The sequence below is a fragment of the Aedes albopictus genome, chromosome 2 (assembly GCF_035046485.1).
Source record: "Aedes albopictus strain Foshan chromosome 2, AalbF5, whole genome shotgun sequence".
NCBI classification, from domain to species: Eukaryota; Metazoa; Arthropoda; class Insecta; order Diptera; family Culicidae; genus Aedes; species Aedes albopictus.
Window position 1 is genome coordinate 350175002 of NC_085137.1, and position 24350 is coordinate 350199351.

At 35.9% G+C, this 24350-nt stretch overlaps 1 protein-coding gene across 6 annotated transcripts in view; it reads left to right on the top strand.

Moving 5' to 3' along the window:
* The window catches only part of LOC109430789 (WD repeat-containing protein 47-like), a 349154-nt gene that overhangs the window by 214696 nt on the left and 110108 nt on the right, over window positions 1-24350 (top strand). The window contains exons 1-3 of one of the 6 annotated variants that reach the window (XM_062852703.1): window positions 2793-3536; window positions 9573-10117; window positions 11605-12085. The exons of the other annotated variants lie outside the window; for them this stretch is intronic. Coding sequence (XP_062708687.1) covers window positions 9672-10117; window positions 11605-12085 — 927 coding nt within the window. The 5' untranslated portion in view covers window positions 2793-3536; window positions 9573-9671. Of the gene's footprint in view, window positions 1-2792; window positions 3537-9572; window positions 10118-11604; window positions 12086-24350 lie in introns of those variants that run through there. 6 annotated transcript variants of the gene reach the window in all.

Consider the following 24350-nt stretch of genomic DNA (forward strand, 5'->3'; position numbering starts at 1 on the left):
GGTTGACTGGGAGCGAAAGAACCTATTTATGTTGTTTACTTAAGTATTTTTTTTTATCAATTCATCTGATATTCAATATTTTTCAGCTGTAGTTTTTTCTACAAAAGTAATTTTGCATCTTCAAAAAAATGTGAATGAAAAATCAATAAACAAAAGATGGTTTTCTTACTCTCCTACTTTGCTGGGGTCAATTTGACCCAGACAGGATCGCTGAACGTGCACCACGTCATCGTGGTGCGCCTAGTTTAATATCTTAGAAAGGTTGTTAATGGAAATTTGATTATTTTTTAACATAATTTACAGCTCTTAATTTGTTTTCATATTTGAACTTTTTTCCCATAGGTTAACCTGGGGCAATACGCACCATAAAATGAAGTTTCCTTGAGATGCAAGCAAACTAGATGTAAAATTGTGCTGGTCAAGCCCAAAAATAACTAGAATATTCAAATGAAAAGCGGGGAAAACGATGATTTGGAAAGACTGGCTAATTTGAAGCGCACGGAATCTAAGCGATTGTGCGCTGATTATATGGATTCAACCCATGAACTACCATTCGCCTCCTACTCCTTCCATTGCTGCCGTAAATTGTCTGATGGAGGCCCCTGGTATTTCATTAGAATTCAAAGCGAGAAATGCTAGAGGTCGTTTTGCTCTATTTCAAAATGCGTTGTGCCTAACAGTTTTTAAGCACCTGAAACGTACAGTATGGCCCATAAAAAATGCGAAAGTTTTCAAAAACATTGTTCACCTGCTTTCAATATAAACCTCACATATCCATATTGATTTTGGCCGCCATCTTGGATTTTTATACCAAAGCTTTTTTTCACCATGTTAACTGCAGATAACTTTTGATAGAAAAAAAGATATCTCCAATTTTTTGATATGTTGTGTATTAATGGTTCAGCTTTCAGTTGATGCAAAAACTTTTAAAATCGGTGGTGGTCAACATAATGGAAAAAAAAGTTTTGGTATAAAAATTCAAGATGGCGGCCAAAATCAATATGACCGACTCAAATTTTTATAACTGTAAATAGTAGCTCTATCTTTACTCTTTTCAACAACGTTTCGTTTTGAGAGAGTTTTAGAAGACTTTCGTGTTATAACAATTCAATTGTGCCAACATTTGACCAAAATCGAGGGGTCCGAAAAAAAAATATTATGGCTCTAACTAACGGGGGGTCCATAAATTTGAGTAACCAAATGCATTTTCATTACTTTTTGGCAAGGACTGTAAGAAAATCGCCACCTAATAGATTTTTGAAGACAAGGTGTGAATAGTGGGCCGGTGTCAGCGTGAATTACTCATCTGTTAAAGGATGCAATTTTTTAGTGGAACAGTACTTAACTCGAATTTCTTTTTCATTCCTGAAGTGATTTGATTACTACTATAGATGAATGGTGGCAGGATATGTTTGCGTAAAACATTCTTCTGAAGGCCAGGCAGGCAAATCCACGGAAAATCTTTTGATTTCCCAACAAAAATGGACAACTGCCGGTTTTTCTAGCTTGCAATTAAGATTTTATGGTGATTTTATTATCAGCCAAGTGTTTCCAAGGAGTTTGTGAAACACATGGGGGCGCATGGTTGTTGATGCCTACGCTATTCATGTTAGGAATCATTCAAATATGACGCAAATATGACGACCATCGTTTAGGGAAGAGGGGGTCCGTAAGAAAGAGTATACAAAATTGAGTATTGAGTATACAAAAAGGCAGAACAGAGGGGGGAAAGGATCTATACCCGAAAAAAAATGGACGCAATTTTTTTAATGTTTTCATTAAGTGGCATTTTACCCTATGGCACCACTTCCATTTTACGAAATAACTTTTCAAATCGCTAGAAATCGATGAAAATTCATACGTTTCATGTTTTTTTCTGCTGAAGTATGGACAAGCTTCGAGTATCATTAGAGTTCAATTCTGAAAAAGCGACGAACTTGTAGCTTTATTTGCATCCTTCTTTAAATTTAGACACCAATCATATACTATGTCTACTGTCTAGGCTAGGCTCAAGCAAAAGTAAGAGAATATGTAGCACATCGTGAATCGCTAATGTATGCATATGGTGAAGCAACACCTTTTATTTTCAAGAGCACAAATTTAAGGAACGTCATCTGAACATTCAGGCTCATTTTTGTCAAACAGCTTTTGTGAAATCAATAGAAGCTCTCGAAAACTTGTTCACCATTTTACAAGCTCACCCAACTGAGTATACCTTTCACACTGAATTCCTCCCAATCTAGCTATGGAAACGTTCACAAATTACGTCCAACATTTAGAAGAGGGGTGGGCTTCTTCAGGAAAGTGTTACAGTATGTGCATTTGGTATTGGAAAATAGTGTGACAGAGGGGGAAAGGGGAATCTAGAAATTCAGAAAAATCGATGGATGTAATAAGCAAATCGTCTTTATAGTTACATCACATTACATTCATGCAGTTCATCTACTAATGGACAAGTACCTATATGATTGAAGCTCATAGCATGATCATTGCATAAGTTGATTTATGCTTGTTCCAAGCATCTCATTCCAAGTATTCACCATCCAAATCACTTTCGCTTAAATTTCAATTACTCGCCGCCGCTTTACACAAAACCGGAGATCAATATTTAAAAGGAAAAGGAAAACTTTCTTCGATTTTCCATCTGCCCACAACAATGACTTTTGGTACGTCTTTACATCATCTACGTACCAAACTGCCTGCCTACACCGGTACTCGTTTAGTTCGCACCATATCCAAAAAATGAGAAAAAAAATGCTACGAGTGGATTTAGTTTGAAAAAGCAGCAACCCAACCACCCAAGTCAGCACCAGCAGTAGTAGCAGCATCGTGCGTACATACATTGCGATTAGTGTTTCACGCGGCAAAACCAAGTGCCAATCGGAGCATTTTTCGCGCGCCAAGTCCAACTGTTTTTTTCGAAAGTCTTTCTCTTCAACACCTCGACACCGACAGCAGGGTGTCCGTCCATCATCAAAAAATGCGGCTCGGTTCGACGCGGTTCGAAAGATTCCATCCAACAACGAACGAATGCGATGATGGGTGATGCGTGCAAATAAATATAGTTTGAAAGCGACAATGTGCAAATTAGTGAAAACTCATCAACTTTGGGAAAAGTCAGTGAATTCGGAATTGTATTGACGATTAGGATAGGAATGAATGAACTTCCCCCTGGTTGAAGTGGGCAACTGATGAGACATTGTGACGTGTGCTAGTGAGTGCTGCAAGGCTAGAGCTTTAATAGGAAATGTAAGCAGTGGCTTCGCCACCAAGTACCCTACAATTAATAACGCGAGAAGTGCTTTATGGGGCTGTGTTAACTGCTTAATCGGAAGCGCCGTCGTCTCGACTGAACGGCAGCAGTGCTTGGCAGTGAAGGTACAAAGACCCATTAAAGTGTCATTAGTGCTCGGGTTTTTTTTTTCCTCCGTGTTGTGGTCAAACAGTGCTCAGATTGAGTGGTTTTGTAATTTTGAGTGAAACTTTTTCCTACAAGTATGGAAGTGACGAAGTTTAAGTGAAAGATGTTATTAAAAGTGCGTTGTCTGACTCGAATCTGTATTTCTGTTCTGTAACAATTGTCTGAATTTCGGTTTTGCTAAATATTCCCTGTACTAATGTGCCTACATTACGTGTAACTGACCGTCACGAATTTTAGATCAAGCTTGAACAGATGTTTTGGATAATTTGGTTTTGTGCATATTTTATATCGATGGCTTGCTGGATCATTTACAGTCGATTTACCTATCGTAAACTTAGGGTGTTTTTTTACTTTCTTTACTTTACAACTACATAACCATATTGCAATTAGAATTGAACATTCACCTAAAAACTACTGGACAAGTTATGCTGGGTGCCGCTAAACTTTTTTGGATAATTTACTATTGATGCAGAGGTCAGATCATCCGCTATCTGGATGATTATCTGAAGAAATATTCGACAGATTTTGTGATGAATGACTTGTAGAACTTCTGTTTATGTATTTCTGGAGTAAACTTCAGACATCCTTAGCATGCCTTTATAAACAATTACCGTAAACCGAGGTCTAATTGATCTCAGGGTCGAAATTGATCAGACGTTTTTTTATTCTATTCAATAGCATACATTAAATAATTCCCTTTCGAGTATCATGCTGTTCTGATACTAAACGATATTTGTCAGAAAACTATTTCAAGTATGCTTTATCTAACAGAAAAAGGTCTGATCAATTTCGACCCGGAGATCAATTCGACCCCGGTTTACGGTACTTATACACAGCCATTCCATAGAAAATCGATATAGTGCAACTCCGGTTTCCGTGAAACTTGGTGGGTTTGTATGTATGTAGTGATACAGGGTCATTAGGCCGAATTGTTTTTTTTTTTCACGTTTTCATGCTCCAAAACCCGGGACCAAAGAGGCATCCTGGTTTAATATTTTTATCAGAAAATCAGGAAAATTTGGCATAACAAATAAAAAATCAGAGATGCATGTTTTTTTTTTATTTTTGGGGTGCGATTCTTGAATATAGCGAGTCGTATATTTTAATACTAGCTACTTTAAAACTGCCTGATATTGTAAATCCTCATAAAACTATGCATTGTATTGCTTTTTTTAGTGATTCCTGGTGTTTTTGGTATCCAAAGTTTTATAAGGACTCAAAATATGATCTAATTTTGAAAAGTGTCTTGTGTGGGAAAATTCGATCTTTTATTTTCAGAAAATTATGCCTCAAAAACTAAAAAACATACATACATATCTGATTTTTTTTATATGTTACGCTAAATATCCAGAATTTTCTGATAAAAATATATAATCGAGGTACCCTTTTGGTCCCGAGACCATAAAATACACTTAGACTTTCAGCGTATTTTTCTGAAAATTACACTTCAAAACATTTTAAAGGAGTTTAATATCGGTCAACTGATTCAAAAGTTTTGATTTTTTCAATATTTTTGGACCATCTTTTCGAAAAATTAGTCATTTGGTTTGAAGTTCACATTTATCGCGACAATCCCTGTGTTTATTGTTTGAATACGATCAAGAGTGCATAAGAATATTTTCAAAAATTATTGTGAGAATTCTGAAAACTCAGTACTGCAGAATTGATGATTACTTCTAAGATTGTGAATTCTTATGGATTTTATACGGGAATTCTTTTTTTTGGATTTTTTTATATCTGTATTAGCGAGATTTTTAGCCCTAGGCTAGGCTTTCGAAGGAAATTATTGCGGCAATTTATTTAAGTGTTGTTTCGTTTATTTTCATAAAAAATCTCGATTTATCGCCATTTTTCAAGAATTCTTTTGTGAATTTCTCCAGTAATGCGTTTGAAATTTGTTCATCAATTGAAGTTGATGTGAAATTTTCGAGAAAGTATTATAAAACTGATGATAAATCGACTGATTTGGTGGAATTGATTATGTTTGGCTACGCAGTCATTTATTGAACAAACGACGTTCTTTATTTGCCCGACGTTTCGACACGGGGATTGTGTCTTCCTCATTTACCTCCTGAGGAAGACACAATCCCCGTGTCGAAACGTCGGGCAAATAAAGAACGTCGTTTGTTCAATAAATGACTGCGTAGCCAAACATAATCAAGTATTAAAAAACTTTGTCGGCAATTTGTTCGGAACTCCTTCGTCAATTTCTTAGGGAATTCTTATGATATTGTTTTGGCAATTTCTTTGCTGAATAATTAAGAATTTCTTTGGTACATAGTTTAATTGGAAGTTGTTCAGCATTATCATTAAAAATTTGTATCTTCGGATTTTTTAAATTTTTATTTATGTGTATTTTTTACCTTTAATTAAAGCTAACTCTACGCTCATTTTTGAAAATTCCTACGTGAAAAATTAGCAAGTAAATCAAGACTCACAAACAAAAATAGAATTAAAAAAATGAAAATTTTCAACCGCAATTTCATTGATTATTTTTCAGTATTTTCATTTTAAATTCAGGCGTACATTCTTTTGGAATTGCTTTTGTAACGCCTTTAGAATTCATTTGGTAGTTTTTTTTAACTTCTATTGCCATTTAACTAGAAACTCTATCCGCCAGAGTAATGCCACATAACTGGTAAAGTGTCTTTAATAAATATTTTTATTAATAATAATCTATCCGCCATCTATTTGAAAATTTCCAAGGACATTATATTGTGAATTCTTCTACAAGCATTTGACAATATTCTTTGGGGATTCCTTCGGCTGTTCTTTGTGAATTCGTTCGATCATTCCTCTGGATATCTTGAATACGATTACTTTGAGAATTCAACAAACTATTTTTTTAGAAGGAATCCAAAAGGGATTGGAATTTTCAAAAATATAGCCAAAATAATTTGGAAATTGAATTGCCAAATTTCCCGATGGGCAAAACATTTCAAAGTAATTCTTACAGAAACTGTCACAGAAAAAAAAAATACCGAGGAAATTTCCAAAAAAAAACTGCCTGAGAAATTCTCAACGGAATTGCGAAGTAATTTCCGTTGAAGTCGCAGAAGAAATTAAAAAAAAATGTCGAAGGAACACCTATGAGACGTAAAAACTTGAAGTATTCTTAGGCAAAGTACGTTTAATTGGCAAATTGAGAGATAAATTTGTGAGAAAAATTACCATTTGTTTTGGTGGGATTCGAACCCACGGCTCCGTTATCACTAGTCCGGCGCTTAAACCAGCTAAGCCACATAACAAGTTACAACACTGCAGAATAGAAAGTCAAACTGGATTCGAAGCAACACCCTACTACCTACCAATGTTTCGTGCAGCGGTTGACTAGGCCCCACGTTGTGTATTTTCTCCCGGGGGACTGGCGGAAGAACGAACTACTTTTTGCTACTACTTCACTTCACTGGCCGATTGGTATAGCTGGAAAAGGGCAATAAAATCATTGTCACACCTATGAGACTTAACGAAGGAAATCCTAAAGGAAAATAGTGGGCTTCATGGCCGTGTGGCTAGAGGCGTCAGTTATCTAGACGTTTCGTAAACCTCGGAGTGTGAGTTCGATTCCCACTGGGTGTTATGAGTGTTGTCCGTTGTGTGATGTTAGTGTTAGACTGAACAATCTGTGCAACCTCTGGTTGAAGACGGTGTAGTGTCTTAAAAAAAATCGGAAATCTCTATGAATTTGTCGGAGAAATTTCAACAGAAATTTCTCAAAGAATACAAGAGATACATATAAAAAATAATGCTGAAGGAATTTTGGCAAAAAAAAAAATCCGAAAGAATTGCTCGAGGAGCCTAATAGTAATTTCCGAATGGTTTTTAAATGCCAATATCAGAAAAAATTCTAAGAGAATTCCTTAAAGACTCCTCCTTAACTTAAGGAATTTTCAAAAGTATTGGCAGAGGAATATCCAAAGCTATTTCCGAAAAAATTGCCAAAGGAATACTAAAAGAAGAATTTTTCAAAGGAAGTCCCGGAAAACCACAAAATTGCCTGTTCATTTTTCAAAGGAATTGTCGATGAAATTCCTAAGGAAAGTCTCGAAGCAAGTTCAAAATTGTCGAAGACATTCTCAAAGAAACTGCCGAAGAAATTTCCGGAAGCATCACTGAAGGGTTGTACAGAATTATTTAAGGGATTACCGAAATATTCCTCTGTGGAGCGGACCTGGTGTGATGGTTAAAGCACGTGACTAACACGCCGAGAATCTGGGATCGAATCCCGCTCCCGAAAAACTTACATAGAATGTGCGAGTTCTTCTCCTTCGGAAAGGAAGGGCAGCGTGGGTCCCCAGATGAACTAGCCTTGAAATCTCGTTAAAACCGATAAAAAACATTCTTCAAAAAAAAAATTCCGAAGGAATTCCAAAAAGGCATCATGCAGAAATTCTAAAAAAAAATAAAGTTAATTTGCCCGACAAACTTATTAAGAAAATTTCAAAGCAATTTCCAAAAAATCCAAATTATTTGCGAGGAAATTCTCAAAAGCTTTGCCAAATTTATTATTGACGGCTTTCCCGAAGGAATACTCGAATAAATTTCCGGAGTGATTGCTGGGCAAATTTCAGAGGAAATTGGCCAAAATACATGCAAAGAAAATTACCAAAAGATCTTATGAGGCAATTAAAAAAATGCTCGAGAAGTTCCCGAAATGATTGGCAAATGGCAAAAAAAACATTCGTAACAACTTCCGAAGGGTTTGATGATGAAATTGCTAAAAAAATGCCAAGTTCACTCCTGAAACAATTGTCCAAACTGTTTTCAAATAAATTACTGAAGAAATTTTTAATGAATGTGCCGGAATATTCAATGAACAAAATTTCCAAGGGTATTCACAGGAAATGCAAAAAAATGTTAAAGTCATTACCACTTAATTTTGCATATTAATTGCCGGAAGAACTCCCAAACAGTTGAATCGAATAATAAAGCGGTGTTTACTACACACAATTTTATTTAGCTCTCATAATAAATGCTGAGATTGATTTGTATTTTATATTTTCCAACTGTTGGAGAATAGTTTCTGTGAAGAAAAATCCGAGGTACATGCCATCACGGGCTCCACCTAGAATGGTTTTCCAAACAATACTCAAAACAGGTCTTACAGAAACTGCTCGGAAAGTTCCTCTTGAAATGTGTCGGAACATTTCCACAGTTATAAACTTTTCCAGGAATGTCTTCATAGGTTGCTCTAAGAGCTTCACCACTATTCGAGTTTCACGTTTTGCTTTGCAAAAATCTATTGGAAAATCAATCAGGAAAAAAATACGTTCTTGCAATTTATTGGATTTTGATAACTAAAATCACCTCGCGAGTAACATTTTGTTAAAGTTTAGGATAAATCCCAAAACCAATGCCAAGATGGAATTTATAAGGATTATTTGAAAGAAATTGAATGGAATGCAATAATTTCACACCTCTGCAAATAATATTGACCTTCGGAAACCATTCGACGAATATAATATGAAAGGTTTTCCTTTTAAATTCATGCATGAAGTCCATCAGAAAACCAATTAGTATTGACGCTAAAGCTGCACTAGAAAACCCTTCAGAAATGCTAAGATTTCCTTTTAGGATTTATTTTTCTGACATTTTCCAGCATTGTCCAATTAGAATTACTCTGGCACTGAATTATTAGTTATTTATTTATTGACGATTTCCAGTTTACGTTTGAATATTTTAGGGTGGTTGTTTTTTGAAAACATTATCAAACGATTTCTTAAGATAATTCGGTAGAGTTACCGAGAAGAATGTTTAAACATAATCTTTGAAAAATCTTAGTCGCCCTAGAGCACGTTCAATGACGAAAATCGGAATTAAATGTAATACTTTTTGAAATATGATTGTAATCTCAAAAGGTATACCCATTTGCCAAACACTTGTTTCAACAGTGGAACTATTGATAAACAATCAAAAAAACTATTGATTTACATCTTAAACCTTATTTTTTGTTGAGTTGCCAATTTTAAACAAGTTTTGTTCAAGAACTTTTTTGGAAACGCTTTCTTGTCATAGAAATAGTCGTTCAAAGCCGTGGAAAGGAAAGGGTTAAGATGTAGGACATTTCTATGTAGCTTGCTAAACGGAATTCAGACAATTGTTCTTCCTTGTATTCATTTCATTTTGCTAAAAAATACCGAAAAAAACAAAGACCAGGTGGCTGTCTCACTCTTCCCAGCTCGGCTCGCCGCGAGCGAGTAGCTTCTGATGCGTGACAAACTCTGTAGCAGCAGCTGATTCCAACGACGACATGGTACTCACGACGGCCCGCTTCGAACGCAGCTTCGGAATGAACGGAGGAGGCGGAATGGGCGAGAAGCGCTACTCGGACCGTCGGCTGAGACCATGGCCTCCGACCTACGCGGAAAAGGTGGCCAAATCGCGCTGGCTGGCCGCTAGCAACCTGGAAATGGGCGGCATTTCCATGCGTCCGGTATCGGCCAGTATGGCCATGCCCGGCAGCAGTGTGTTCAGTGCCGCCGGAGTGGCTCCCAACGGATACCGGTACGGGCCACCGCCGATGCTAACCCGGCAGAAGAGCGATATTTTTTTGAACGTGAAATCGTCGCAATCGGTGTTCGATTACAATAATAACTATCTGGTGAACAATATTGCCGCGCGGAAGGTGAAGAATATCGCTGGGATGACTGCCGTGGTGGATAGCGACAGCAACCTCGAGGAAGTACGGCGGATGAGGTAGGATTGAATCGGACTGAGGTCTGAGGTTGTGTTAGGTGAAATTCTGGACTGAGCTGATTGATTTGCAAGCTATTCGTGCAATACGAAACTATTCTCTCAAACTGATACAATTAGTATAAAGTTGTGATTTTCTGAATGGCTATTGTGTGCAATTACTCCTACTTCCCATTAAAATGTTCTGATCACTGCCTAAAACATTGGTAATTTTTAGTCCACATCTACAATTGGTGTCCGAACATAAACATAATTAGCAGAAACTGTTCTAAGAATGTTTCATTGCATCCGAGCTTTTGTCTGATTGTAAGCAAATAACGAGCCTGGCGCAATCTGGTGCTCGAGTCCACTAACAGTTGCATAAAACCACCGCATAGCGTTTCGATCCATGATTTCCTGTGCCGGATACCAAGCACACAAACATTCAACTCAGGACGACAATCTTCTCGTTCGAAGTTATGTTTACTACTAGTACTTGAGTAGCATTTTCAGCTCTGTGTGTTGTTCGACTGGCAAGATCTGTGTTTTCGATATTTAATTTTATTTATTTTTTTATCTGTATTGACGAGTTTTTTAGTCCTGGGCTAGTTCATCTCGGGACCCACGCTTTACTTTCCTTCAAAGGATTGCAGTTGTCTGTGGCAGTAGGCTACCTTAGAAGGAGTCGCGCCGCGCTGCCTACATCGCGTAAAAGGCTGCTCTTCTGAAAATTTGACGAAAATCGATCCAGTTACCAATCAGTTCTTCACAAAGTAAATACAAAGATAATAAACTTTCCAATATTGACACACATGTCTTACAGAAACACATTAATCAAACTTAATACAACTCAATTCACCGCTACTGGTGTTTTCCATAAACGTTAGCGGTAGTTTTTATCCGACTCCAGGACCAACCGAATCAGAGTTTATATTTGCTCAGCATGCCGCTACTCACCGACTGACTACTGGTTCAAGGTCATAAATCATGTTGCAAGAAGGAACTCGTTCGTAGTTGCTCTACATTTAAGTCGAGCAAGTGTGCTAGCGCACTTTAAAATTCCATTTCACTTATGCACACACAGCGATCGTCGTTGCGTTCTGCAACGATCAGGCAAGTAACGTTTTTCGAACGACGCGGCATGGCCGGTCGGTCGGTGATTATGGCTCGTGGTGGTAAAACATAAATTCCAAAGAGAAATTCTGGTTTGTACGGGGCCATGGTGGAAATGTCGGACGTACCGTTAATTTGCATGTGCTGCGCTGTGGTGGTAGCTCCGCTTGGGCGCACGCCACGGACCTGGGTCAAACGTTTATGTTCGCTTTGAGTCGAACTAGATATTTTTCGAAATAACCATTTTTTGCAAAGCAAGCTCAGTTCAGAATTTCACCTCCACGTCGGATGAAAATTGCTCACTTACGACCGGCGAGCGGCGTGTCAATTCGTGCAATCCATTGCGAACCGTGTTTCGCAAAGCAGCACACCGACCGACAATCTTGCAATTTTCGCAGGCGACATTCGACGACGCAACATGGTGGTGCTGGTCAGTTTCTGCATCACCACCGCTTGCAGAAGCAGCCCACCTTTTTCCATCTGAACTCATCGACAAAGTCGCGATCCAAATCGATGGACGATTTCACGACCGGAGGTTTCTTGTTCGAGAATGGATACAACAAGTACCGGCCGCGGAACGGTGGCAAGCTGAACAACGGCAGCAGTCTGAACGGTAGTCATAGCATTAGCAACAACATGATCAACAACAGTAGCATTAACAACAACAGTTCCAGTAGTCCCAGCCACTCGGGCATCCACGCGAACGGGCTGCGGCACTATAATAACAACTTTGCCAGCAACAATCTGAACGGTGGCCATAGTTACGGGGATCACCTGAATGGTGGTGGTGGTGGCGGCGGAGGGAAGTTCCTGTCCATGAAGAACCATTCGGTGGACAATTTGCTGGAGGTTGACACCAACTACGAGAGCTATTACCAGGTATTTATGATTATGATTTAAAAAAGTCTTATTTTATATGTTTCAGGTTAACGTTTAGAAGTGATTTTTTGATCAAACTACAAACTGCTTCTATTTATCATTCTCGTTCTTTTTGAGTATTTTTCGGCGTTTTAATCTTTTCGGGGATCAACATCAACTATATTTTCTGTTTCCAACGTTTCGCGCCTTATAGGATCTTCTTCAGGGAATCGAAGAAATTGTCGCTTTTCCGTCTACTAGTATTAGGTTGTTTTTTATTTTTACATTTCCCGAGTAGAGGAAAAGAGCTCAATAATAGCATATTTTGAAATGGAGATCAAAAAGTGATATGGGTTTGATTGACATAAGACATAAAAGATCTAAAAATAAAATCAAAAATTTACTCCTGGAACATCATCATCAAATCATATTTAGATTTTGTAAGATCTAACCAATAGCAGCGAGCTATTCGTGTGATCTTCAAATATCAAATTTTGATTGTCCCAGGAACATTTTTCAGATATTATTTTCAGATCTTTTATCTCTTATATCAATCAAACCAATATCATGTTTTGATCGTCAGTATTTTATCTCTACCCGGGTTAACTGTCAATTCTTGTTCTAGGAATTTGTATGTTTTTTTAGAACCCTTCAAATTGAAAGTAAAAAATTGTGGTCGGAACCCCGACCGCAATCCACTATTGCATGCAGGAAAACTACAAAAATTACACAAAAAACTTAACACTTTCTTTTCCTAGCATACATATGTGAACTGATTGAGCTACAATATTTTCAATTCGATTGAACATATGTTATACTGCACATAGTGTTTTATTTTTGTGCACATGCGTGTTCTTTTTATAAATTTTAAGCCATTTTGGAACTGTTTAAAAAAATTGTAGAAGCTTCCACAAAAATATCATTCGAACGATCACATTTTCAAAACCAACACACGAACACAAATTGTACATCCTTCAATTTTACTGAAATCTCAACTGCTGAGCGTTGGTAAAGCATTTTTTACCAACATTCTGCACATGTACCGTATGACGAAACATTTTAAAATAGCTTCGGGAATAGAATCCTTAGTTCACGACATTTTAGATATTTTCCTGTCTAACTGTAGCATATTTATCATACTAATACATCCCCGCAGAAAAGAACTTATCTGAAAGAATTGAGAGTCTGCAAAAATCGCGATAGAAATCCTTAAAGGTATACTGGGGGAGGCATTCTACAGTGCGAGAAATAAGTATAAAGACAGAGCCGTTTTCCATACAAAATAATCATGTTTAGGGATCAAAATCTCTTTTTCTAGCGATTTGATTGTTATGGAATTTTGTCTGCAACCTTAAAATAACTAGAATTTTGGCAAGAAATATAAATCATCATCCATGAAAACGTTTTTATCGACTTTTCAGATTCAAATAAATATAAAGACACTTATTTCCATATAAAAATGTGTCTTTATATTTATTTGAATCTGAAAAGTCGATAAAAAATGTTTTCATGGATGATGATTTTCATTTCTAGCCAAAATTCTAGTTATTTTAAGGTTGCAAACAAAATTCCATAACAATCGAATCGCTAGAAAAAGAGATTTTGATCCCTAAACATGATTATTTTGTATGGAAAACGGCTCTGTCTTCACAAAATTCACAAAATTTTCACACATGAATCGATTTGAAAAGTCGGAAAAATTAATTAGGAAATCTGGAAAAATTCTCGAAAAAAAAATTGGAAAGGATGTGTAGTAGCTAGTAGTATTATGTGAAATCTCCGAGATATGGTTTTTCTCCGTTCCTGAGTTACGACCATTTATTTTGGAAATTGTCCAGATGTGCTATATGAGCCGTTTTCTTTGAAAAATCATAACTTTAAAACAAAGCATTGTAGACACAATGTGTTTGCCTTTCTCGTGCACCAAGGTGCAGCGAAAGGCTATATGTTCACTCCAAAAACGAAAATTTGATAGAGCCCCCGGAGAGGTCAAGTCTTACATACCAATCGACTCAGCTCGAATTGAGGTGATGTCTATTTGTGTGTATGCATGTGTGTGCATGTATGTGTGTATGTGTGTATAAGTACAAAAAACTCACATCACTCTTTAGCAGTAAACCTCAACCTATTAATGACCGACGGTTCATTGGACGTGGAATCTGGTCCCATTGTTTCCTATTGGAAATGGTTCAGATCGGTCCAGCCGTTCCGGAGTTATGACTATTTACAGGGGATACTCAAAATAACTGAGACAGATAAAATTTTTACTTTTCAAAAAATGTTCATCTCGCTGTAACTTTTCGAAAAGGGCATCAAATATTTTACTGTAAGTTCATCAACTAGTTGTGTATCAGTGGTTCAAATTTGGAAAAGTTCGGGCCTTTCTACACGAAGTTATGAAGATTCTAGAAAAAGGTACAATTATCCGATAGCCAACTTTGAGCTGTTGTATCTCCGGATTTATTGAACCGAATGCAATGAAATTTTGATCATTTATGACTTATTTAATGAACTTTGAAAAACAGTTCACTTTATTTGAAATTATAAATAAGAAAAAGTTATAGCAATTTCATTCATTCTATGTTTTTTTAATAAATTTATCAATTTTTCAAATGGATCCCATTACTTTTTCAATTCAATGCCGGCTATTTAGTTGCTTTCCTTTGAAACATAATATATTCAATTAGAGGGAATTTAAATGAACTATAATTACTATCTTGAATTTTGGAACGATGATGAAGTTTAGGATAAATTGGTGTTATATTAGAAAATTAATCTAATCGTTATAATTTTCTTTCGTGTAAAGAATTTTAAGTTTAGTCAAAAGTTTTTAATAGCTCATTATATAAGTCATAAATGACCAAAATTTCATTGCATTCGGTTAATTGAATCCGGAGATATAACAGCTCAAAGTTGGCTATCGAATAATTATACCTTTTTCTAGAACCTTTATAACTTCGTGTAAAATAACCCGATCTTTTCCAAATTTGGACCACTGATACACAACTACTTGATGAACTTACAGTGAAAATTTGAGAATATTTGATGCCCTTTTCGAAAAGTTACAGCGAGTTGAACATCCCAGACAACCAGTATTCGTATAAGATGTTGCATAAGATGTTGCATAAGATGATAAAGTGGAGGCCATATGCGTGCATGCCTCCATTTAGGCGCACGTAAAATGAACGCATATCGCCTCCACTGTAACATCTTATGCAACATCTTATCCCGACTAGATGGACATTACAAAATTATAACAAGCTGTGTTATTTTGTTACAATGATTTTTTATAACAAGGGTTGTTATAAAACATGTACCGTTAGTAGTTAAAATAACAAAAATTCTAACAAAGTTCCCACTGAAAAGAACAAAAATGTGATAACTTGTGCTATGATCATAACAAAAATATTACAAAACTTGTTCCATTAAATATGATAGAACTTAACAAAATTATAACAAATTGTGTTATAATTCCTCTGACACATATTAGGGTAAAATCTAAATTTTTATACTCATTTTTTGGGTAAATACTTTTAAGTGTGTTATTCTATTTTTAGAAAAAGTATGTAACATGAAAAAATAGTTTCCAGAACGTTGTAAAATTCTTGGATCCGAACGGGTAGGTTCAACACCTACCATCGGTAGAAATCTGGCGCCTCTGCCAATGAGACCAACACGGCTCTTGAAGAGAGCGATGATAGAAGCTTTACTAATTCTACGTATTGCCAGTTTCCTCATTAAAATCCTTGTTTGTCAGACGCACACGAGCGGGGTAGTATGACGTCACATGGAGCTCGTTGACGTATAATAGACTTAATTTGTCGTTAGTGATTTTGTTTTAATCTATCACAATTATATCATATGCAGATATGATAACAGCTGTAGATATAATTTTGTTATATTCCACATTTTTTTTTATTTTAAGAAATGAAATGGAATCTATCACACAAGGGGTATATCGTCACGTTTGGAGGAGGCAGGAAGGGTTGAAAATTTCCAATTTTAGCGTGACGTATGTAATAGATGCTCTCTAAGGTCGAAGCAAAGTAGGTAGTATAAACAAATTCCATGTTATAATTATGTAGTACCACTTTTGGTTTCTCCATGTTCGATAACATTCACTACTTGGTATACTTTTTGGCGAAATTAGAACAGCAGTACTGTTTTGGTATTATTGTAATCGTTTGTTGCCTTCAACTTGAGGGTTTTATCGGCCAAATTGCCTGAAACTTGCTCACACAGTTCCAAAACGTACTCTATGGAAGCACCTGTTTTGTTGGTGAGGATTCTTATTCGATTGGCACATCATCAGAGCACTTTTCCGGTTTTGGATTAGAGTGCAATAAAAGAACCCAAAAAAAATAGGAAAAGGATAGCTGTGAAGTATTTGATTTCCAGCTATATTTCAGTTTACAGTTTGTATTGATAATAATGTTTACATCCGACAAGCCATGGTGATATCCCAACAGAATTTTTTTTATTACACCTTCTAGCTGTAATGATATCGCATAACGATAGTAACTTCAAAGCACTGCTGGTTTGGGAAGAATTTGGCAGATTATAACTAAATGATAACAAGTTCTGTTACATTTTTTTTAAACAAATATGACGCCGTTCCCAAATCACGCGTCGCTCAAGGGAGAGGGGAAAGTACAACTGAGCGTTATGGTCCATACAGGACTTTCATTCAAAAAAGGGTAACGCACAGTGTTTTATTTTGCCGATTTCGTGCGCTTTTTTAATAACTGTTCAACCGTTGATTTTTGCGATATAGTTTCTTCAGAGATGTTTCTACATAAGACAAAGCGTATCTTTTAACATGAAGAGCTGGATGATCAATCCACCTATAAGAGAGATGAAAAAATATTTTTTTCAAAAAATGCAGATAGACGTTTGATGTCTTCGGCAAAGTTGTGCAAAATGCAATTTTAAACAACTTTGTCAGAGACGTTATAATGCTTATAAGCATTAAGCATTAAGCATACAAAAATACACAATTTTGCTGAATATTGCGACATTCTATCTCGTTATATTGAGAAGTTATTGAATAGTTTCAATATTTGATAATTGTTTGATTGTTTACCGATACACATAAAGGATACACTTTTGCATACAAAAGTTTAAGCCATTTTCATAAAGTAGAAATGAAGTTGATTCATTTTTCGCAACGATTCTCTGCGCCATTTTGCGCTGAAAGAAGTTAGACGAGTTCAAAGTTACCCTATAAAAATCAGAAATTTGCAAATAACTTAGTTATTTCAAAAGCTAGCGTTTTTTGATGTTCAGCAAAAAAAAAAATTTTACAGTCCAAATAGCTTTGTAGAAGACGCAAAAATATAAAAAAAATCCCGTGTAAAAGTTATGACGAAATATATGATATGCAGGGGTCATGCACATACAACGCAATATATCTCGTAAAGTATGAAATTTAGCTTTATGACGTCTTTGACAAAGTCGTTCAAAATTGCATTTTGCACCACTTCTCCAATAACATCAAACGTCTATCTGCATTAAAAAAAAATATGTTTTTTCATCTCACTTATAGGTGAATTGATCATCCAACTCTTTATGTCACAAGATGCGCCTTGTCTTATGTAGAAACTTATCCGAAGAAACTATATCTAAAAAATCAGTGGTTGAAACGTTATTAAAAAAACGCACGAAATCGGCAAAATAAAACACTGTGTAACGGAAGATAAAGGGGTGTTCAAACATGACGATTTTCACGTTGCGTTCTAAATGAATGGTATAAGTTTTGTTTTATGGCGTTTGGCTCGAGTAGTCAATATTACAAAAATGATCAAACCATTTCGCGTCAATACTGAAAATCCAACAAATTTTGAAATTATTTTGTTACAAAAAAATGTAGCAAATACTACAATAAATGTGCTACGAAATTATGTTATAGGAAATTATTTTAATATGCATAATGTAATAAATATTGTTATATATCTGTTTGAATAAGTAAAACAATTTTTGTTATAGTTTTGTGTTTAAAATAATAACAAATTTTGTTACAATTTTGTTATGTTTATTCACCTATAAGAATCCTTACAACAAAATTATATCAAATTCTGTTATTTTTAACAAGGGTTGTAATAATTTTGATATAATCTTGTTAGGAGTTTCTGGTCGGGATACCATCACTGGTTCACTGGGATGTTTTGAAACGTGAAAATTTTACCTGTCCCAGTTATTTTGAGTATCCCCTGTAGGTGTTCCGGACTTGTAGCCTAGGAAGGGGACAGATATTACAAGGCAACAAACCCATGCATGAGACCGGTAGTGTTCTGAACAGTGCTGCGAAGTATCAGTATCAACCGACAGTTAAAGCTGAAGTTGAGATAGGTAACCACTCATTTTTCCATTCAGCATCGGAATATCAATTGACTAGTCTCTGATCATCCAATTGACATCAGTTCCTGCCTCAGTCAAAGCACATATCATTCAATTGAACTCCAACTAGGAAGCAAAATTTGTGGTGTTGTAGGTTTAAATCATTGATGACGTCAAACTCGAAATAAACCTATCCTTCTCCTATTTTTATTTTGTCCACCAAATCCAACATAGACCCTATAGTTGTTCGATGTTGGTCCAACAGTGGTCCAACATGCGATAAAAATTGACCCGACATTCGATATTTTTCAGGCTGTGCAGGGCGTTTCGTGCTTCGTGCCCAGCTACTCATTTGAGTGACAATTTATTCAATTGACAAAGATTCGCTTCTCGTTTGATAGGTGCTCTGATTGAATGAAATCATTTTGATTATGACCAGAAGAAAAAATGACTGAAAAGATTTGTTGATTAGTGAATGAGATGAATTTCTGCAACACTGGTTCTGAAACAGGTTTCGGGTGTCTCGCCGGAAATAGCCGAATGTATAAGAGAACCAAACCAATATTCGCATTGCATCAAATTACTGTTTAGGTAACCTGATGAGTGATTAACAAGATAGTTACATTTTGGAAAACTAGTTACTGTCCCGGAATTGGTTCCAGGTGTCCCTTCAGAAGTGGTCAAATGTAGATGGGAACCAAACCCATCCATGTGACACATCAAATCGCGTCTTTTGCGAATAACCTGATGAACGGTTTTCAAGAAAATAGCCGCAGGTTACGTTTGAGACCACCGATAGTGTTCCACAACCGGTTCCAGGTGTCCCGCCGGAATTGGTCAAACGTAGAAAAGAACCATGTAAATATTCCGGAACCGGTTCCGGGTATTCCACCAGAAGTGGCCAAATATAAAAGTGAACCAAACCCATGCATGCAACACATCAAATTGCTCATTTGTCAGTAACCTGATGCATGGATAATAGGCACAGTTTACATAAGTTATTACCAGCAGTGTTCAGGGTGGCCACCCAGTCGGGAATTTCGGGAAAACCGGGAAAAAGTCGGGAAAACCTCGGGAATTGTTGCTAGCCACCGGGAATTTCCAAAATTCTTAAATTTGTACAGTCTCCAGAAGCATAAGTACGAGAATGTTACCTAACATCACAATTTGAACAATTTTAAAGATATTCTAAAGAACATTCTGGTGGAAATACTGGCTGAGACACATACTAATATTTATAGATTCATATGACATTTATGCATTTCAGGAAGTGCATGTTCCAGAAAACATCAAGCGTCATATAAAAGTTTTATAAAACATAACCAAAATTATAACTTCCTTCTAAAAAAATTATCCTTATACAATCTCTAGGAGAATACTTGATATAGCCTTTGTCCTTTGAGCGAAAAGTCTTTAAGAAATTTGGATAGGATGCTGATAAAATTTTGAATGAATGAGTAAATTGCTGCAAGAAGAAATTCAAATTAAAAATTATAAAATCTGGATGAGTAATTCTGGTGAAAACGTTCTTACAATTTAGAAATAGTCAGTGAAAACATTTGAAAGAATATTAAAAGGGATTTTTAATATCAGATGAAATACCTCAAAGCACGCCTAGTGTAGTTCATAAAAGTATTTCTAATATTTTGTTTGAAAGATTTCTGTTGTTTTTCATGAAGTTCTTTGATGTGCTCATATGTTGAACAGGTGAAAAAAAAAAAATGTTCCGAGAAAGCCGGAGTATGTATGTTATCGGAAAAATCCCTTTTTGGCGAAGCTTTAGCATAAGTCCCTGGTAAAACTCCTGGTTCCGCAAATTCTCGAGAATTTTGAGTATTCGTAGTTTCTAGTTAAACTTCCAATTGAAATTCTCGCGTGAGCATTTGGAGCAATATAGTTGTATGATTTATGGAAATAAAAAATCCCAAATAATGAATCTGCTTCTACCATTTGGGGAAATACTTTCTCAAAAACTATTTTTTCAGGAATTGCTGGAGAAATTCCTGACATATCTGAAAATGTCATCAGAAATTGCAATCGTTGATGAATTAACTGAAAGCTAGACGATTTATCAGACAAAATCTAAGATTTCTTTGATCTCTCAAATTTCTCCTAGAATTTCAGTCAAAGTAACCTGCCTGACTTTCTGCAGTAGCCATTTACGCTACCATAAAGTTCGCCACTGGTTTTCTATTAAACTATAGACCATAGAGGTCTTGAAAATGACCATTGAAAATACTAAACGGAAGATTTCCCTAGAAATCGTTTTCAAAATTCTTTCGCGAATTATCTTTCCAGATATTCCACCAGAAGTTCATTCAGATTTTTTTTTCTGGGCATTCTGTTATTGCCTAATAGTTTCCCAAACGAACTTACCAAGAATTTTTTAGAAGAGACTTTTGAAATATTACTAAGAAATCCATTTATTATTAGATTCGTAAATCCTATAATCATAGTCTATTCTCTGAGAATTTCGACCCCCAGGATTATCCTTTTTATTTTTATTTGCCTAAACAACTGCATAATTTAGACTAAATAGTTGGTCATCTTAAAATTTCAATTTAAGAATCTTTAATGAAGATGTCGTAATTTCAATGCCCATCATTGGATACGAGACAAACAACACATGACTTAGCTAAATACTAAGGAAATTAGATATATACTTATTTGCAAGTTCATATGAATACTATGTTAAATCCAAGGATTTGAAAATATTCAATATTAATTCTCCTAAATTTTTCTTAGTAAGTTGCGTTTTATTTTCACTGTAAATCATTCTGTTTTAGAATCGGAAAAAAATTCAAAAAGCTATCGGGAAAACCGGGAAAAACCCGGGAATTTTATTTGCCGGTCTGAGTGGCCACCCTGAGTGTTACTAGTTCCGGGTGTCCCACCAGAAGTGGTGAAATGTAAGTGTGAACCAAACCCATATATGCGATACGTCAAATCGCTGCTTTTTAAGTAATCTGATGAACAGCTAGCATGAACATAGGCTCAGATCACATTTAAAACTACCAGTAATGTCCCGGAATCGTTTCCGGGTGTCCCGTTGAAAGTGGCCAAATATAAAATAAACCACACCCATGGATGAGACACATGGGACAAAACCGTGATATTTTGATAATCTGATGAACAATTAGCAAGAAATTAGGCTCAGACTACATAAAGGGCTACCAGTGGTGTTGTAGAAGCAGCGTTGGGTGCTTCGCCGGAATTACGAAAGTGAACCAAATCAATGCAAGTGATAGATATGTGTAAGGGACCCAAAAAACAAAAAAAAACTAAAGCGATTTCAGCAAGTCACATCATTTTAGATTCCTGAGGAGTAAATATACAGTAGGATGAGTCAACGTTGTATAGGAAAATTTAAATTAAAATTGCGATAAGCATCAGCCCCGAACAAAGCTTTTTCAATCTCCTTTTGAGTCTAAAATTACTGCACAAAATTTTGATGCGACTGGTGGGCGTGCTTTGTAATGTGGTTGAAATTTGAATGGAATTTAGTATAAGCAATTGATTCAAATTACTTGCATTCTTTGGCAAATTTTTCATGAATTTGTAATCAAAGATAATAAAATATAGCCTAAAGTGTGCAGAAAAAAGCTTTGCCGAAGACCGCAAAATGATCTGAAAAAGTTATATTCTAGCTTGTAATTGTCGTCTTGATATGGATTGGCCTCCAGTGTTAGTGAAGGTGGTGAAGCAGTCAAATCAAATGAGAAGTCCGATATTTTCTGCTCTTCCCACATATACATAACGTCGAAATAAGTTTTCCAATTCAATGATGACTTTGATAAAATTCTTACTTCTAAATAAAATAAAACAGGAGTCAGAAACTTTTCGACTTGCGTCGACGGAACATTCATTAGCACTAAGCAAGTCGCACAAATTCGTAGGTGGTACAGTCCCAGACCGCTGTTATGAGAATCGATCATTGAAGCCAACTTTTCCGCTACTAACCGCATCAAAACAAAAGCGACACCGTACATATATGGACTGTTATACAGTGACTGCAGTCGATTTATGTCAGTGGTGCTCAGGCTGGAGAATACCGCGGGCCAAATTTGCAATTCGGGATCGACCTGCGGGCCGCATAAAACATCGATGCACAAAAACAACAAAAAGAATAATTCTAAAGCATATTTATTAAAAATCTGAACTGTTCAATTTAGATTCATAAGTTTGGTTGAGAAAAACGTTTGAGCCTCAATTTGAAATTCAAACAATTTAGAAGTTGCCCCTAGAATTGCCTTGAAGCCACTTGTCAACAAAGTTTAAAATTTTCATTTTCAGTGAGTGAAATTCAACGTGAATCTCTCAACTGAGGGATCAAAATAAAATTCTTTTTGGTGAGTGAATTTTCTCACTTATTCATTCATTTTTCTGTCACTGACGATTTTCCCTGAGAAATTGTAGTATTAAATGTTACTTATCTCCTAACTAAGCTATCCCCAATCACTAGTAGGCCATGACTGAGAACAGACTTTGACACTTGACTTAACTAGATCATTCCTGAATAAACGCTTAAACCGAAAGCACGTATTATTTTAATTGCTACAGAAATATAACCTGACCGTAACTCCCGATTATTCTTCCAATCACCTCAAAACTTGTGTATAGTAGTTAATTACAACACTAATTAACTGCTCTATTTGTCCATTAAGTCGGATTTTGCGTCTGTTAACAGAAATTGGACATTTTACGACGTGCGAAAAAATATTCGTGACAGTGAAATGAATGAAAAAAGAGAGGCATTCAGCTGACAATGAATGCGGCCAAACACGAATGAAAAAATGAGAATGTCAATCTTCACTTTCAGCCTTCGATTTTTTTTACACACTAAGCAGCTTTTACAAGAATTTCTTTTGAATCGCTCCAAAAAGGTTTGCTGGATTTTCTCCTGAAATTTCGTGTGGAGTTGCTCCAGAAGGTTTTCGAGAAATTTCTTGAAGTTTCTTTTAGTTTTTCTGGAATTCTCTTGGAACACCTCCAAGAACTCCTCTCAGATTTGCCTTTGGAACTGCCCTGAAGTTACTTCAGGAATTCCTTATTAATCGATTCCAAGAATTTCTCCTAGAATAGCTTCCGAATTTTTCCGAAAATTTTCCAGGAGTTTCTTGAAGATTTTAGTAAATTCTTCCCATAAGTCTCTTCTCTAAAGTTGATGAAATACTTCATCATTAAACTTCTTCAAAAAATAGATCTTTAACAATTGTTTCCGGAAGTTTCTTCAACATTATCTTCTAAAGTTGCTGCATAAGTTGCTTCAAATTTATTGTTCATATTTTCCTCAGGCGTTCTAGGCATCTTTAGTGTCTTGTTGCAGTTTGTCCTGGAATCTTGTTTGCAGTTACTCCTGAAAATTCTCTTTTTGTTCCTCGAGGAATTTATTCTAAAGTTGTTTAAGAAATTTCTGTTAGAGTGGCACCAGAACACTTTTATAGGAAATGCTCCTATAATTTCCATGCAGTATCGCCACAACTTTCTCATTGAGTTTCTTCAGGTTTATTTTCTCCAGGATGATTTGAGTTTCTCCATATATTTCGCTTAGAGTTGCTTAAAATTTTTCTCCAATAATGTTTCCTGGAATTCTTCAAAAATGTATCCAAAAGTTTGTCCAAAAGGGCACAGGAGATGCTTTATGAATCTTGCCTGAATTTTTTTTCTTAAGTTGGTTCAGGAGTTTCGCTTGGACAATTCAAATTGGATTCGTAAGTTTTGTTCCGAAAAATGTGTGAGTCTTATAATAGAAATTTAAACAAACAGTGAAAATTAAACAATATTGGCAACCAAGTTGAGATTTGTTGAGGATTTTGTCAAAAACTTCGTGTTTTGTGTTTTTATGTTCTTCGGAAAGGCGAAATGTGAAATATTTGCTCAGCGTTGCATTGACTGCGCATAAAAACTGCAACTAATTTTAAATGTTTCAAGATTATATTTAATACTAACA